Source organism: Lepisma saccharinum, chromosome 5 (assembly GCF_977018435.1).
Source record: "Lepisma saccharinum chromosome 5, izLepSacc3.1, whole genome shotgun sequence".
NCBI classification, from domain to species: Eukaryota; Metazoa; Arthropoda; class Insecta; order Zygentoma; family Lepismatidae; genus Lepisma; species Lepisma saccharinum.
In genome coordinates this window covers 81,830,929-81,845,703 of record NC_139233.1, presented here as the reverse complement: position 1 = coordinate 81,845,703, position 14,775 = coordinate 81,830,929, and the positions used below count along the sequence as shown (strand labels likewise).

The 14,775-nt window shown below is 35.3% G+C and overlaps 1 protein-coding gene across 1 annotated transcript; it reads right to left on the bottom strand.

Annotated features, from left to right (window-relative positions):
- Positions 1–304: 304 nt before the first annotated feature.
- On the bottom strand, positions 305–703 carry LOC145988116 (protein CFDP2-like). The gene has a single exon (XM_083122948.1). The coding sequence runs from the start codon at positions 701–703 to the stop codon at positions 305–307; it is 399 nt and encodes a 132-aa protein (XP_082979074.1).
- Between the last annotated feature and the right edge of the window lie 14,072 nt (positions 704–14,775).

The following is a 14,775-nucleotide window of genomic DNA, read 5'->3' as shown; positions in this document are numbered from 1 at the left end:
TACTGATATCTGTTATATCTGATGAGTGTCTGTCATCTATTATCACATGATCTATCTGGATTTTTGTCTCCCCATCTGGTGAAATCCAGGTTTCCTTCTTTATGTTTTTTCTTTGTAGCTGAGTACTTTTAACCACCATTGTTTGACTTACGGCAAAGTCTATTATACGTAGTCCATTATCATTACTTTCACTGTGTAAACTTTCTTTGCCAATTGTTTTTCTAAAAATGTCTTCTTTTCCTATTTTGGCATTTACATCTCCAATTATTAAATTTACAACATGTTGTGGTGCTGTATCGTATACCTACTCCAATTTATCATAAAACTTATCTTTCGTCTCGTCATCAGTCTCTTCATTTGATGAATAAACACAGATTGCTGTGATATTAAACAGTCTCCCTTTGACCCTCATGGTGCATATTCTCTCATTTATTGGTGTGAAGTCTATTATAGCATTCTTCGTTTCCTTATCTACGATAAACCCTGTTCCATATTTCTTTCCGTTTCCACCACTGTTGAACACTATGTCGTTTTCTGACCTGAAAGTGGACTGTCCTTTCCACCTTTTCTCTTGCACTGCCATTATATTGATTCCATATTTCTCAGCAATTTTTCTAACTACTCTCAGTGCCCCTGGTTTCTTTAAGTTGCGTACATTCCATGTTGCGATACTAATTGTCCTTTCTTTATTGACCGTTCTCATGTTCCTGGTCTGTCCTTGTCTTTTTTCTTATAAATCCATCGTTTCGAGGCTCGCCTATTGGCTTCTCATCAGATTGTTCTTTTACAAGGTAAGGGTGTCGGCCTTCCAAGAAAATCTTATCTGGCTTGGCCTATAGTGAGAAAGAGTTTCAAGCGAATATCAGACTTGAACACGAATTTTTCAAATATCAAGTTTTTAACCTATACACGATATGTCAGAAATAAAACGCTTTTCAGACTCTGAAAAACATAATCATACAACATTTCTAAGAAAATCATATCTGGCATGTTATGTAGAGAAAATGAGTTTCAAACGAATATCAGCATTGAACACGAATTTCCCGAAAAATCAAGTATTCATCCTATTATCCAAATGTCAGAATTAAAACTCTTTTCAGGTTCTGAAAAGCGTAATAATTAAACATTTTAATGAAAATCAACTCTGGCTTGGTCTGTAGAGAAAATGAATTTCAAAGGAGTACTAGAATTGAACGTGAATTAATCGAAAAATCAAGTTTTCATCCTATAGTCGAAATGTCAGAATTAAAACGCATTTTCAGGCTCTGAGAAGCATAATAATTCAACATTCTAAAGAAAATCATCTCTGGCTTGGTCTGTGAAGAAAATTTGTTTCAAACGAGTACTAGAATTGAACGTGAATTTCTCGAAAAATCAAGTTTTGATCCTAAGGTTGAAGTGTCATAATTACAACGTTTTTCAGGCTCTGAAAAGCATAATAATTCAACATTTTAAAGAAAATCATCTCTGGCTTGGTTTGTAGAGAAAATGAGTTTCAAACGAGTACTAGAATTGAAAGTGAATTTATCGAAAAATCAAGTTTTGATCCTATAGTCGAAATGTCAGAATTAAAACCCTTTTCACGCTCTGAAAAGCATAAAAATACAACATTCTTAGGAAAATTATCTCTGGTTTGGTCTGTAAAGAAAATGAGTTTGAAACGAGTATCAGCATTGAACACGAATCCTATAGGCGAAATGTCAGAATTAAAATGCTTTTTAGGCTCTGAAAATCATAATAATACAACATTTTTATCAAAATTATTTCTGGCTTACTTACTTACTCCTTGCCGCTACAGCTCTTGCAGTGCCTTGGCCTCCTCCACGACGAGCCTCCAGTCGTCTCTATCCATCGCCTTCCTCCTCCTTCTCCGGACTCCCAGTTTTCTCAGGTCTCCCTCTATATCTTCGAGCAATCTTTTTCTAGGTCTTCCTTTTCCTCTTCTTCCACCTGGTCCTCTTGTTAACACCGTCTTTGGCACTCTACAATCTTCCATTCGCCATACATGTCCCAGCCATCTAATTCGTCCACACTTGATCTCTGTTACAATATCAGAATTATTATATAGTTCTTGTATTTCATCGTTTGTTCTCATCCACCAAAACTCCTCCTCTCTCACCGGCCCAAAAATTCTTCTCAAAATCTTCCGCTCCCATCCTCTTAGCAACTCTTCGTCCTTTTCCACTAACGTCCAAGTTTCTGACCCTACTGGGCGTACAATTGTTTTGTATATATTAATCTGTTTTTTTCTGCTTATATCTTTGGAGGAGAAGACTTTCTTGAGTCCCAGTGAACATCTATTGCCTGCAACTATTCTTGCCCTAATTGCCTCAGATACATTGTTTGTTTTGTTTATTATCGATCCTAAGTACTTAAAATTATCACATTTTTCAAATTCTTTATCTCCTACCTTTTTCGTTCTTTCATAAGCTGTGGTCTCTTTTCTTGATTCAAGCATGTATTTAGTCTTTTGTTCATTTATTAGTAATCCAATATTCTCTGCATTCTCTAATAGTTATTAAACTCGTTATTTAGTTCTGTTTTTGTTTTTTTCGTGATATGAGATCAATATCAACTGCATAAGCTAGGCACTGACTCATCCTGTTAAAGATTGTACCTCCTGGATTTATGCTTAAATGTCTAATTGCCTTTTCCAATGTTGTATTGAATAACAGGGTTGACATAACATCTCCTTGTTTCACTCCTCTCTCTATTTGGAAATCTCTTGAAAGTTCTCCTTCAATCTTTACCTTATTTGTTGTATTGCTTAATGTCATTCCTGTTAATTTAAATAATTTCATTGGTATTTTCATTTCTTTCATGATTTTTAGGAGTCTGTTTCTCTTGACGCTGTCATATGCCTGTCTGAAGTCTATGAAAAGTTGATGCAGGTCTATATTGTATTCATAGCATTTTCCATTATCATTCTAATTGAATAAATTTGATCTGTAGTTGACCTATTTCTCCTAAAACCACATTGATATTCTCCAATCATCTTTTCAGCTAGTGGTGTGAGTCTCCCGACTAGTATCTTAGCAGATGCTTTATATGCCATATTGAGGAGTGTGATACCTCTGAAGTTTTCACATACTGTTTTGTCTTTACTTTTATGTATTGAACATATAATTCCTCTTCCCCATTGTTGTGGCATTCTTTCTTCTTCCAATATTTGTTTGTATAGTTCTTCTAATTTATCCACTACAATGTTCCCTCCTAAGTTCAATAGTTCTGCATTTATATTATCGTCACCTAGGTCTTTATTGTTTGCTAGTTCTCTAATTGCTTCTTTAACCTCTTGCCTTGAAGGGGCTTAATCAAATCTTTAGTAGTCTCTTCCATTTCCATGTCAGCTTCATCTTCCTCTTCCATCCTCAAGGTTCTTTTTTCCACTCTATCTCCCATATCCTCATTCTCCTTATCTAGTTCATTCTTATCTCCATTCAAACGTTCACTAAAGTACTCTGCCCATCTGTTCAAAATACCTTCCTTATCTCCTATCAGATTGCACTCCTTGTCTTTGCAAAATGCAACTCTAGGTTGAAATCCTTTCTTCTCTTCTTTCAGTTTCAAGAAGTAATCTCTCTTTTCCTTAACTTTCCAAGTCGTTTCTATCTCTACTAATTTTTGCTTGTAGTACTCTCTTTTCTTTCTTCTGCACATTTTATCGGATACACTTCTCTTCTCTTTGAACACTTATCTATTTCCTTTTGTATTTCTGTTTATAGTCTTTAACGTTGCGTCCTTTCTTTCTTTTATAGCTTTATAGCATTCCTCATCCCACCAATCGTTTCTTCTCTTGCATTCTTCTTACCCAGAACTTTTTATGCAGCTTGTTGAATGCTGTCTCTTATTGCTTTCCATCTTCCCTCTATATCAGAATCTTGCCATTCCTCTTCCTTCTCTTCCAATCTCTTCTTTACTGTCTCTTTATATCTTACACTCTATCTTTTATCTTTTATTACCTTCGTTGTAACATATTTTTCCTGTTTCTTTCCTTTACTATTTCTATAACAGGCGATTCTTTGTCTATATTTGATTCTGACTAGAAAGTGGTCAGATCCACAATCTGCCCCTCTGCAGCTACTGATATCTGTTATATCTGATGAGTGTCTGTCATCTATTATCACATGATCTATCTGGTTTTTTGTCTCCCCATCTCGTGAAATCTAGGTTTCCTTCTTTATGTTTTTTCTTTGTAGCTGAGTACTTTTAACCACCAACGGCAAAGTCTATTATAGGTAGTCCATTATCATTACTTTCACTGTGTAAACTTTCTTTGCGAATTGTTTTTCTAAAAATGTCTTCTTTTCCTATTTTGGCATTTACATCTCCAATTATTAAATTTACATCATGTTGTGGTGCTGTATCGTATACGTACTCCAATTTATCATAAAACTTATCTTTGGTCTCGTCATCAGTCTCTTCTTTTGATGAATAAACACAGATTGCTGTGATATTAAACAGTCTCCCTTTGACCCTCATGGTGCATATTCTCTCATTTATTGGTGTGAAGTCTATTATAGCATTCTTCGTTTTCTTATCTACGATAATCCCTGTTCCATATTTCTTTCCGTTTCCACCACTGTTGAACACTATGTCGTTTTCTGACCTGAAACTGGACTGTCCTTTCCACCTTTTCTCTTGCACTGCCATTATATTGATCCCATATTTCTCAGCAATTTCTTTAACTACTCTCAGTGCCCCTGGTTTCTTTAAGGTGCGTACATTCCATGTTGCGATACTAATTGTCCTTTCTTTATTGACCGTTCTCAGGTTCCTGGTCTGTCCTTGTCGTTTTCTTATAAATCCATCGTTTCGAGGCTCGCCTATTGGCTTCTCATCAGATTGTTCTTTTACAAGGTAAGGGTGTCGGCCTTACAAGAAAATCTTCTCTGGCTTGGCCTATAGTAAGAAAGAGTTTCAAGCGAATATCAGACTTGAACACGAATTTTTCAAATATCAAGTTTTTAACCTATACACGATATGTCAGAAATAAAACGCTTTTCAGACTCTGATAAACATAATCATACAACATTTCTAAGAAAATCATATCTGGCTTGTTATGTAGAGAAAATGAGTTTCAAACGAATATCAGCACTGAACACGAATTTCCCGAAAAATCAAGTATTCATCCTATTATCCAAATGTCAGAATTAAAACGCTTTTCAGGTTCTGAAAAGCATAATAATTAAACATTTTAATGAAAATCAACTTTGGCTTGGTCTGTAGAGAAAATGAATTTCAAAGGAGTACTAGAATTGAATGTGAATTTATCGAAAAATCAAGTTTTCATCCTATAGTCGAAATATCAGAATTAAAACGCTTTTCAGGCTCTGATAAGCATAATAATTCAACATTCTAAAGAAAATCATCTCTGGTTTGGTCTGTGAAGAAAATGAGTTTCAAACGAGTACTAGAATTAAACGTGAATTTCTCGAAAAATCAAGTTTTCATCCTAAGGTTGAAGTGTCATAATTACAACGCTTTTCAAGCTCTGAAAAGCATAATAATTCAACATTTTAAAGAGAATCATCTCTGGCTTGGTCTGTAGAGAAAATGAGTTTCAAACGAGTACTAGAATTGAACGTGAATTTATCGAAAAATCAAGTTTTGATCCTATAGTTGAAATGTCAGAATTAAAACCCTTTGCACGCTCTGAAAAGCATAAAAATACAACATTCTTATGAAAATCATCTCTGGTTTGGTCTGTAAAGAAAATGAGTTTCAAACGAGTATCAGCATTGAACACGAATCCTATAGGCGAAATGTCAGAATTAAAATGCTTTTTAGGCTCTGAAAATCATAATAATACGACATTTTTATCAAAATTATTTCTGGCTTACTTACTTACTCCTTGCCGCTACAGCTCTTGCAGTACCTTGGCCTCCTCCACGACGAGCCTCTAGTCGTCTCGATCCATCGCCTTCCTCCTCCTTCTCCGGACTCCCAGTTTTCTCAGGTCTCCCTCTATATCTTCGAGCCATCTTTTTCTAGGTCTTCCTTTTCCTCTTCTTCCACCTGGTCCTCCTGTTAACACCGTCTTTGGCACTCTACAATCTTCCATTCGCCATACATGTCCCAGCCATCTAATTCGTCCACACTTGATCTCTGTTACAATATCTGAATTATTATATAGTTCTTGTATTTCATCGTTTGTTCTCATCCACCAAAACTCCTCCTCTCTCACCGGCCCAAAAATTCTTCTCAAAATCTTCCGCTCCCATCCTCTTAGCAACTCTTCGTCCTTTTCCACTAACGTCCAAGTTTCTGACCCTACTGGGCGTACAATTGTTTTGTATATATTAATCTGGTTTTTTCTGCTTATATCTTTGGAGGAGAAGATTTTCTTGAGTCCCAGTGAACATCTATTGCCTGCAACTATTCTTGCCCTAATTTCCTCAGATACAATGTTTGTTTTGTTTATTATCGATCCTAGGTACTTAAAGTTATCACATTTTTCAAATTCTTTATCTCCTTCCTTTTTCGTTCTTTCATTAGCTGTGGTCTCTTTTCTTGATGCAAGCATGTATTTAGTCTTTTGTACATTGATTTGTAATCCTATATTCTCTGCATTCTCTTCTAGTTTTTTAAACTCGTTATTTAGTTCTGTTTTTGTTTTTTTCGTGATATGAGATCAATATCAACTGCATAAGCTAGGCACTGACTCATCCTGTTAAAGATTGTACCTCCTGGATTTATGCTTAAATGTCTAATTGCCTTTTCCAATGCTATATTGAATAACAGGGTTGACATAACATCTCCTTGTTTCACTCCTCTCTCTATTTGGAAATCTCTTGAAAGTTCTCCTTCAATCTTTACCTTATTTGTTGTATTGCTTAATGTCATTCCTGTTAATTTAAATAATTTCATTGGTATTTTCATTTCTTTCATGATTTTTAGGAGTCTGTTTCTCTTGACGCTGTCATATGCCTGTCTGAAGTCTATGAAAAGATGATGCAGGTCTATATTGTATTCATAGCATTTTTCCATTATCATTCTAATTGAAAAAAATTTGATCTGTAGTTGACTTATTTCTCCTAAAACCACATTGATATTCTCCAATCATCTTTTCAGCTAGTGGTGTGAGTCTCCCGACTAGTATCTTAGCAAATGCTTTATATGCCATATTGAGGAGTGTGATACCTCTGAAGTTTTCACATACTGTTTTGTCTTTACTTTTATGTATTGAACATATAATTCCTCTTCCCCATTGTTGTGGCATTCTTTCTTCTTCCCATATTTGTTTGTATAGTTGTTCTAATTTATCCACTACAATGTTCCCTCCTAAGTTCAATAGTTCTGCATTTATAATATCGTCACCTAAGTCTTTATTGTTTGCTAGTTCTCTAATTGCTTCTTTAACCTCTTGCCTTGAAGGGGGCTTAATCAAATCTTTAGTAGTCTCTTCCATTTCCATGTCAGCTTCATCTTCCTCTTCCATCCTCAAGGTTCTTTTTTCCACTCTATCTCCCATATCCTCATTCTCCTTATCTAGTTCATTCTTATCTCCATTCAAACGTTCACTAAAGTACTCTGCCCATCTGTTCAAAATACCTTCCTTATCTCCTATCAGATTGCACTCCTTATCTTTGCAAAATGCAACTCTAGGTTGAAATCCTTTCTTCTCTTCTTTCAGTTTCAAGAAGTAATCTCTCTTTTCCTTAACTTTCCATGTCGTTTCTATCTCTACTAATTTTTGCTTGTCGTACTCTCATTTCATTCTTCTGCACATTTTATCGGCCAAACTTCTCTTCTCTTTGAACACTTGTCTATTTCCTTTTGTATTTCTGTTTATAGTCTTTAATGTTGCGTCCTTTCTTTCTTTTATAGCTTTATAGCATTCCTCATCCCACCAATCGTTTCTTCTCTTGCATTCTTCTTACCCAGTACCTTTTATGCAGGTTGTTGAATGCTGTCTCTTATTGCTTTCCATCTTCCCTCTATATCAGAATCTTGCCATTCCTCTTCCTTCTAATCCAATCTCTTCTTTAATGTCTCTTTATATCTTACACTCTATCTTTTATCTTTTATTACCTTCGTTGCAACATATTTTTCCTGTTTCTTTCCTTTACTATTTCTATAACAGGCGATTCTTTGTCTATATTTGATTCTGAATAGAAAGTGGTCAGATCCACAATCTGCCCCTCTGCAGCTACTGATATCTGTTATATCTGATGAGTGTCTGTCATCTATTATCACATGATCTATCTGGATTTTTGTCTCCCCATCTAGTGAAATCCAGGTTTCCTTCTTTATGTTTTTTCTTTGTAGCTGAGTATTTTTAACCACCATTGTTTGACTTACGGCAAAGTCTATTATACGTAGTCCATTAACATTACTTTCACTGTGTAAACTTTCTTTGCCAATTGTTTTTCTAAAAATGTCTTCTTTTCCTATTTTGGCATTTACATCTCCAATTATTAAATTTACATCATGTTGTGGTGCTGTATCGTATACGTACTCCAATTTATCATAAAACTTATCTTTGGTCTCGTCATCAGTCTCTTCATTTGATGAATAAACACAGATTGCTGTGACCCTTTGACCCTCATGGTGCATATTCTCTCATTTATTGGTGTGAAGTCTATTATAGCATTCTTCGTTTTCTTATCTACGATAAACCCTGTTCCATATTTCTTTCCGTTTCCACCACTGTTGAACACTATGTAGTTTTCTGACCTGAAAGTGGACTGTCCTTTCCACCTTTTCTCTTGCACTGCCATTATATTGATCTCATATTTCTCAGCAAATTCTTTAACTACTCTCAGTGCCTCTGGTTTCTTTAAGGTGCGTACATTCCATGTTGCGATACTAATTGTCCTTTATTTATTGACCGTTCTCAGGTTCCTGGTCTGTCCTTGTCGTTTTCTTATAAAGCCATCGTTTCGAGGCTCGCCTATTGGCTTCTCATCAGATTGTTCTTTTACAAGGTAAGGGTGTCGGCCTTACAAGAAAATCTTCTCTGGCTTGGCCTATAGTGAGAAAGAGTTTCAAGCGAATATCAGACTTGAACACGAATTTTTCAAATATCAAGTTTTTAACCTATACACGATATGTCAGAAATAAAACGCTTTTCAGACTCTGAAAAACATAATCATACAACATTTCTAAGAAAATCATATCTGGCATGTTATGTAGAGAAAATGAGTTTCAAACGAATATCAGCATTGAACACAAATTTCCCGAAAAATCAAGTATTCATCCTATTATCCAAATGTCAGAATTAAAACTCTTTTCAGGTTCTGAAAAGCATAATAATTAAACATTTTAATGAAAATCAACTCTGGCTTGGTCTGTAGAGAAAATGAATTTCAAAGCAGTACTAGAATTGAACGTGAATTAATCGAAAAATCAAGTTTTCATCCTATAGTCGAAATGTCAGAATTAAAACGCATTTTCAGGCTCTGAGAAGCATAATAATTCAACATTCTAAAGAAAATCATCTCTGGCTTGGTCTGTGAAGAAAATGAGTTTCAAACGAGTACTAGAATTGAACGTGAATTTCTCGAAAAATCAAGTTTTGATCCTAAGGTTGAAATGTCATAATTACAACGCTTTTCAGGCTCTGAAAACCATAACAATTCAACATTTTAAAGAAAATCATCTCTGGCTTGGTCTGTAGAGAAAATGAGTTTCAAACGAGTACTAGAATTGAACGTGAATTTATCGAAAAATCAAGTTTTGATCCTATAGTCGAAATGTCAGAATTAAAACCCTTTTCACGCTCTGAAAAGCATAAAAATACAACAATCTTATGAAAATCATCTCTGGTTTGGTCTGTAAAGAAAATGAGTTTCAAACGAGTATCAGCATTGAACACGAATCCTATAGGCGAAATGTCAGAATTAAAATGCTTTTTAGGCTCTGAAAATCATAATAATACAACATTTTTATCAAAATTATTTCTGGCTTACTTACTTACTCCTTGCCGCTACAGCTCTTGCAGTGCCTTGGCCTCCTCCACGACGAGCCTCCAGTCGTCTCGATCCATCGCCTTCCTCCTCCTTCTCCGGACTTTCAGTTTTCTCAGGTCTCCCTCTATATCTTCGAGCCATCTTTTTCTAGGTCTTCCTTTTAATCTTCTTCCACCTGGTCCTCCTGTTAACACCGTCTTTGGCACTCTACAATCTTCCATTCGCCATACATGTCCCAGCCATCTAATTCGTCCACACTTGATCTCTGTTACAATATCTGAATTATTATATAGTTCTTGTATTTCATCGTTTGTTCTCATCCACCAAAACTCCTCCTCTCTCACCGGCCCAAAAATTCTTCTCAAAATCTTCCGCTCCCATCCTCTTAGCAACTCCTCGTCCTTTTCCACTAACGTCCAAGTTTCTGACCCATATGTCACTACTGGGCGTACAATTGTTTTGTTTTGTATATATTAATCTGGTTTTTTCTGCTTATATCTTTTAAAGGAGAAGACTTTCTTGAGTCCCAGTGAACATCTATTGACTGCAGCTATTCTTGCCTTACTTTCCTCAGATACATTGTTTGTTTTGTTTATTATAGATCCTAAGTACTTAAACTTATCACATTTTTCAAATTCTTTATCTCCTACCTTTTTTCGTTCTTTCATAAGCTGTGGTCTCTTTTCTTGATTCAAGCATGTATTTAGTCTTTTGTACATTGATTAGTAATCCAATATTCTCTGCATTCTCTACTAGTTTTTAAATTCGTTATTTAGTTCTGTTTTTGTTTTTTTCGTGATATGAGATCAATATCAACTGCATAAGCTAGGCACTGACTCATCCTGTTAAAGATTGAACCTCCTGGATTTATGCTTAAATGTCTAATTGCCTTTTCCAATGTTATATTGAATAACAGGGTTGACATAACATCTCCTTGTTTCACTCCTCTCTCTATTTGGAAATCTCTTGAAAGTTCTCCTTCAATCTTTACCTTATTTGTTGTATTGCTTAATGTCATTCCTGTTAATTTAAATAATTTCATTGGTATTTTCATTTCTTTCATGATTTTTAGGAGTCTGTTTCTCTTGACGCTGTCATATGCCTGTCTGAAGTCTATGAAAAGTTGATGCAGGTCTATATTGTATTCATAGCATTTTCCATTATCATTCTAATTGAATAAATTTGATCTGTAGTTGACCTATTTCTCCTAAAACCACATTGATAATCTCCAATCATCTTTTCAGCTAGTGGTGTGAGTCTCCCGACTAGTATCTTAGCAAATGCTTTATATGCCATATTGAGGAGTGTGATACCTCTGAAGTTTTCACATACTGTTTTGTCTTTACTTTTATGTATTGAACATATAATTCCTCTTCCCCATTGTTGTGGCATTCTTTCTTCTTCCCATATTTGTTTGTATAGTTGTTCTAATTTATCCACTACAATGTTCCCTCCTAAGTTCAATAGTTCTGCATTTATAATATCGTCACCTAAGTCTTTATTGTTTGCTAGTTCTCTAATTGCTTCTTTAACCTCTTGCCTTGAAGGGGGCTTAATCAAATCTTTAGTAGTCTCTTCCATTTCCATGTCAGCTTCATCTTCCTCTTCCATCCTCAAGGTTCTTTTTTCCACTCTATCTCCCATATCCTCATTCTCCTTATCTAGTTCATTCTTATCTCCATTCAAACGTTCACTAAAGTACTCTGCCCATCTGTTCAAAATACCTTCCTTATCTCCTATCAGATTGCACTCCTTATCTTTGCAAAATGCAACTCTAGGTTGAAATCCTTTCTTCTCTTCTTTCAGTTTCAAGAAGTAATCTCTCTTTTCCTTAACTTTCCATGTCGTTTCTATCTCTACTAATTTTTGCTTGTCGTACTCTCATTTCATTCTTCTGCACATTTTATCGGCCAAACTTCTCTTCTCTTTGAACACTTGTCTATTTCCTTTTGTATTTCTGTTTATAGTCTTTAATGTTGCGTCCTTTCTTTCTTTTATAGCTTTATAGCATTCCTCATCCCACCAATCGTTTCTTCTCTTGCATTCTTCTTACCCAGTACCTTTTATGCAGGTTGTTGAATGCTGTCTCTTATTGCTTTCCATCTTCCCTCTATATCAGAATCTTGCCATTCCTCTTCCTTCTAATCCAATCTCTTCTTTAATGTCTCTTTATATCTTACACTCTATCTTTTATCTTTTATTACCTTCGTTGTAACATATTTTTCCTGTTTCTTTCCTTTACTATTTCTATAACAGGCGATTCTTTGTCTATATTTGATTCTGACTAGAAAGTGGTCAGATCCACAATCTGCCCCTCTGCAGCTACTGATATCTGTTATATCTGATGAGTGTCTGTCATCTATTATCACATGATCTATCTGGATTTTTGTCTCCCCATCTAGTGAAATCCAGGTTTCCTTCTTTATGTTTTTTCTTTGTAGCTGAGTACTTTTAACCACCATTGTTTGACTTACGGCAAAGTCTATTATACGTAGTCCGTTAACATTACTTTCACTGTGTAAACTTTCTTTGCCAATTGTTTTTCTAAAAATGTCTTCTTTTCCTATTTTGGCATTTACATCTCCAATTATTAAATTTACATCATGTTGTGGTGCTGTATCGTATACGTACTCCAATTTATCATAAAACTTATCTTTGGTCTCGTCATCAGTCTCTTCATTTGATGAATAAACACAGATTGCTGTGATATTAAACAGTCTCCCTTTGACCCTCATGGTGCATATTCTCTCATTTATTGGTGTGAAGTCTATTATAGCATTCTTCGTTTTCTTATCAACGATAAACCCTGTTCCATATTTCTTTCCGTTTCCACCACTGTTGAACACTATGTCGTTTTCTGACCTGAAAGTGGACTGTCCTTTCCACCTTTTCTCTTGCACTGCCATTATATTGATCCCATATTTCTCAGCAATTTCTTTAACTACTCTCAGTGCCCCTGGTTTCTTTAAGGTGCGTACATTCCATGTTGCGATACTAATTGTCCTTTATTTATTGACCGTTCTCAGGTTCCTGGTCTGTACTTGTCGTTTTCTTATAAAGCCATCGTTTCGAGGCTCGCCTATTGGCTTCTCATCAGATTGTTCTTTTACAAGGTAAGGGTGTCGGCCTTACAAGAAAATCTTCTCTGGCTTGGCCTATAGTGAGAAAGAGTTTCAAGCGAATATCAGACTTGAACACGAATTTTTCAAATATCAAGTTTTTAACCTATACACGATATGTGAGAAATAAAACGCTTTTCAGACTCTGAAAAACATAATCATACAACATTTCTAAGAAAATCATATCTGGCATGTTATGTAGAGAAAATGAGTTTCAAACGAATAACAGCATTGAACACGAATTTCCCGAAAAATCAAGTATTCATCCTATTATCCAAATGTCAGAATTAAAATTCTTTTCAGGTTCTGAAAAGCATAATAATTAATTTAATGAAAATCAACTCTGGCTTGGTCTGTAGAGAAAATGAATTTCAAAGGAGTACTAGAATTGAACGTGAATTAATCGAAAAATCAAGTTTTCATCCTATAGTCGAAATGTCAGAATTAAAACGCATTTTCAGGCTCTGAGAAGCATAATAATTCAACATTCTAAAGAAAATCATCTCTGGCTTGGTCTGTGAAGAAAATTAGTTTCAAACGAGTACTAGAATTGAACGTGAATTTCTCGAAAAATCAAGTTTTGATCCTAAGGTTGAAGTGTCATAATTACAACGTTTTTCAGGCTCTGAAAAGCATAATAATTCAACATTTTAAAGAAAATCATCTCTGGCTTGGTTTGTAGAGAAAATGAGTTTCAAACGAGTACTAGAATTGAAAGTGAATTTATCGAAAAATCAAGTTTTGATCCTATAGTCGAAATGTCAGAATTAAAACCCTTTTCACGCTCTGAAAAGCATAAAAATACAACAATCTTATGAAAATCATCTCTGGTTTGGTCTGTAAAGAAAATGAGTTTCAAACGAGTATCAGCATTGAACACGAATCCTATAGGCGAAATGTCAGAATTAAAATGCTTTTTAGGCTCTGAAAATCATAATAATACAACATTTTTATCAAAATTATTTCTGGCTTACTTACTTACTCCTTGCCGCTACAGCTCTTGCAGTGCCTTGGCCTCCTCCACGACGAGCCTCCAGTCGTCTCGATCCATCGCCTTCCTCCTCCTTCTCCGGACTTTCAGTTTTCTCAGGTCTCCCTCTATATCTTCGAGCCATCTTTTTCTAGGTCTTCCTTTTCCTCTTCTTCCACCTGGTCCTCCTGTTAACACCGTCTTTGGCACTCTACAATCTTCCATTCGCCATACATGTCCCAGCCATCTAATTCGTCCACACTTGATCTCTGTTACAATATCTGAATTATTATATAGTTCTTGTATTTCATCGTTTGTTCTCATCCACCAAAACTCCTCCTCTCTCACCGGCCCAAAAATTCTTCTCAAAATCTTCCGCTCCCATCCTCTTAGCAACTCCTCGTCCTTTTCCACTAACGTCCAAGTTTCTGACCCATATGTCACTACTGGGCGTACAATTGTTTTGTTTTGTATATATTAATCTGGTTTTTTCTGCTTATATCTTTTAAAGGAGAAGACTTTCTTGAGTCCCAGTGAACATCTATTGACTGCAGCTATTCTTGCCTTACTTTCCTCAGATACATTGTTTGTTTTGTTTATTATAGATCCTAAGTACTTAAACTTATCACATTTTTCAAATTCTTTATCTCCTACCTTTTTTCGTTCTTTCATAAGCTGTGGTCTCTTTTCTTGATTCAAGCATGTATTTAGTCTTTTGTACATTGATTAGTAATCCAATATTCTCTGCATTCTCTACTAGTTTTTAAATTCG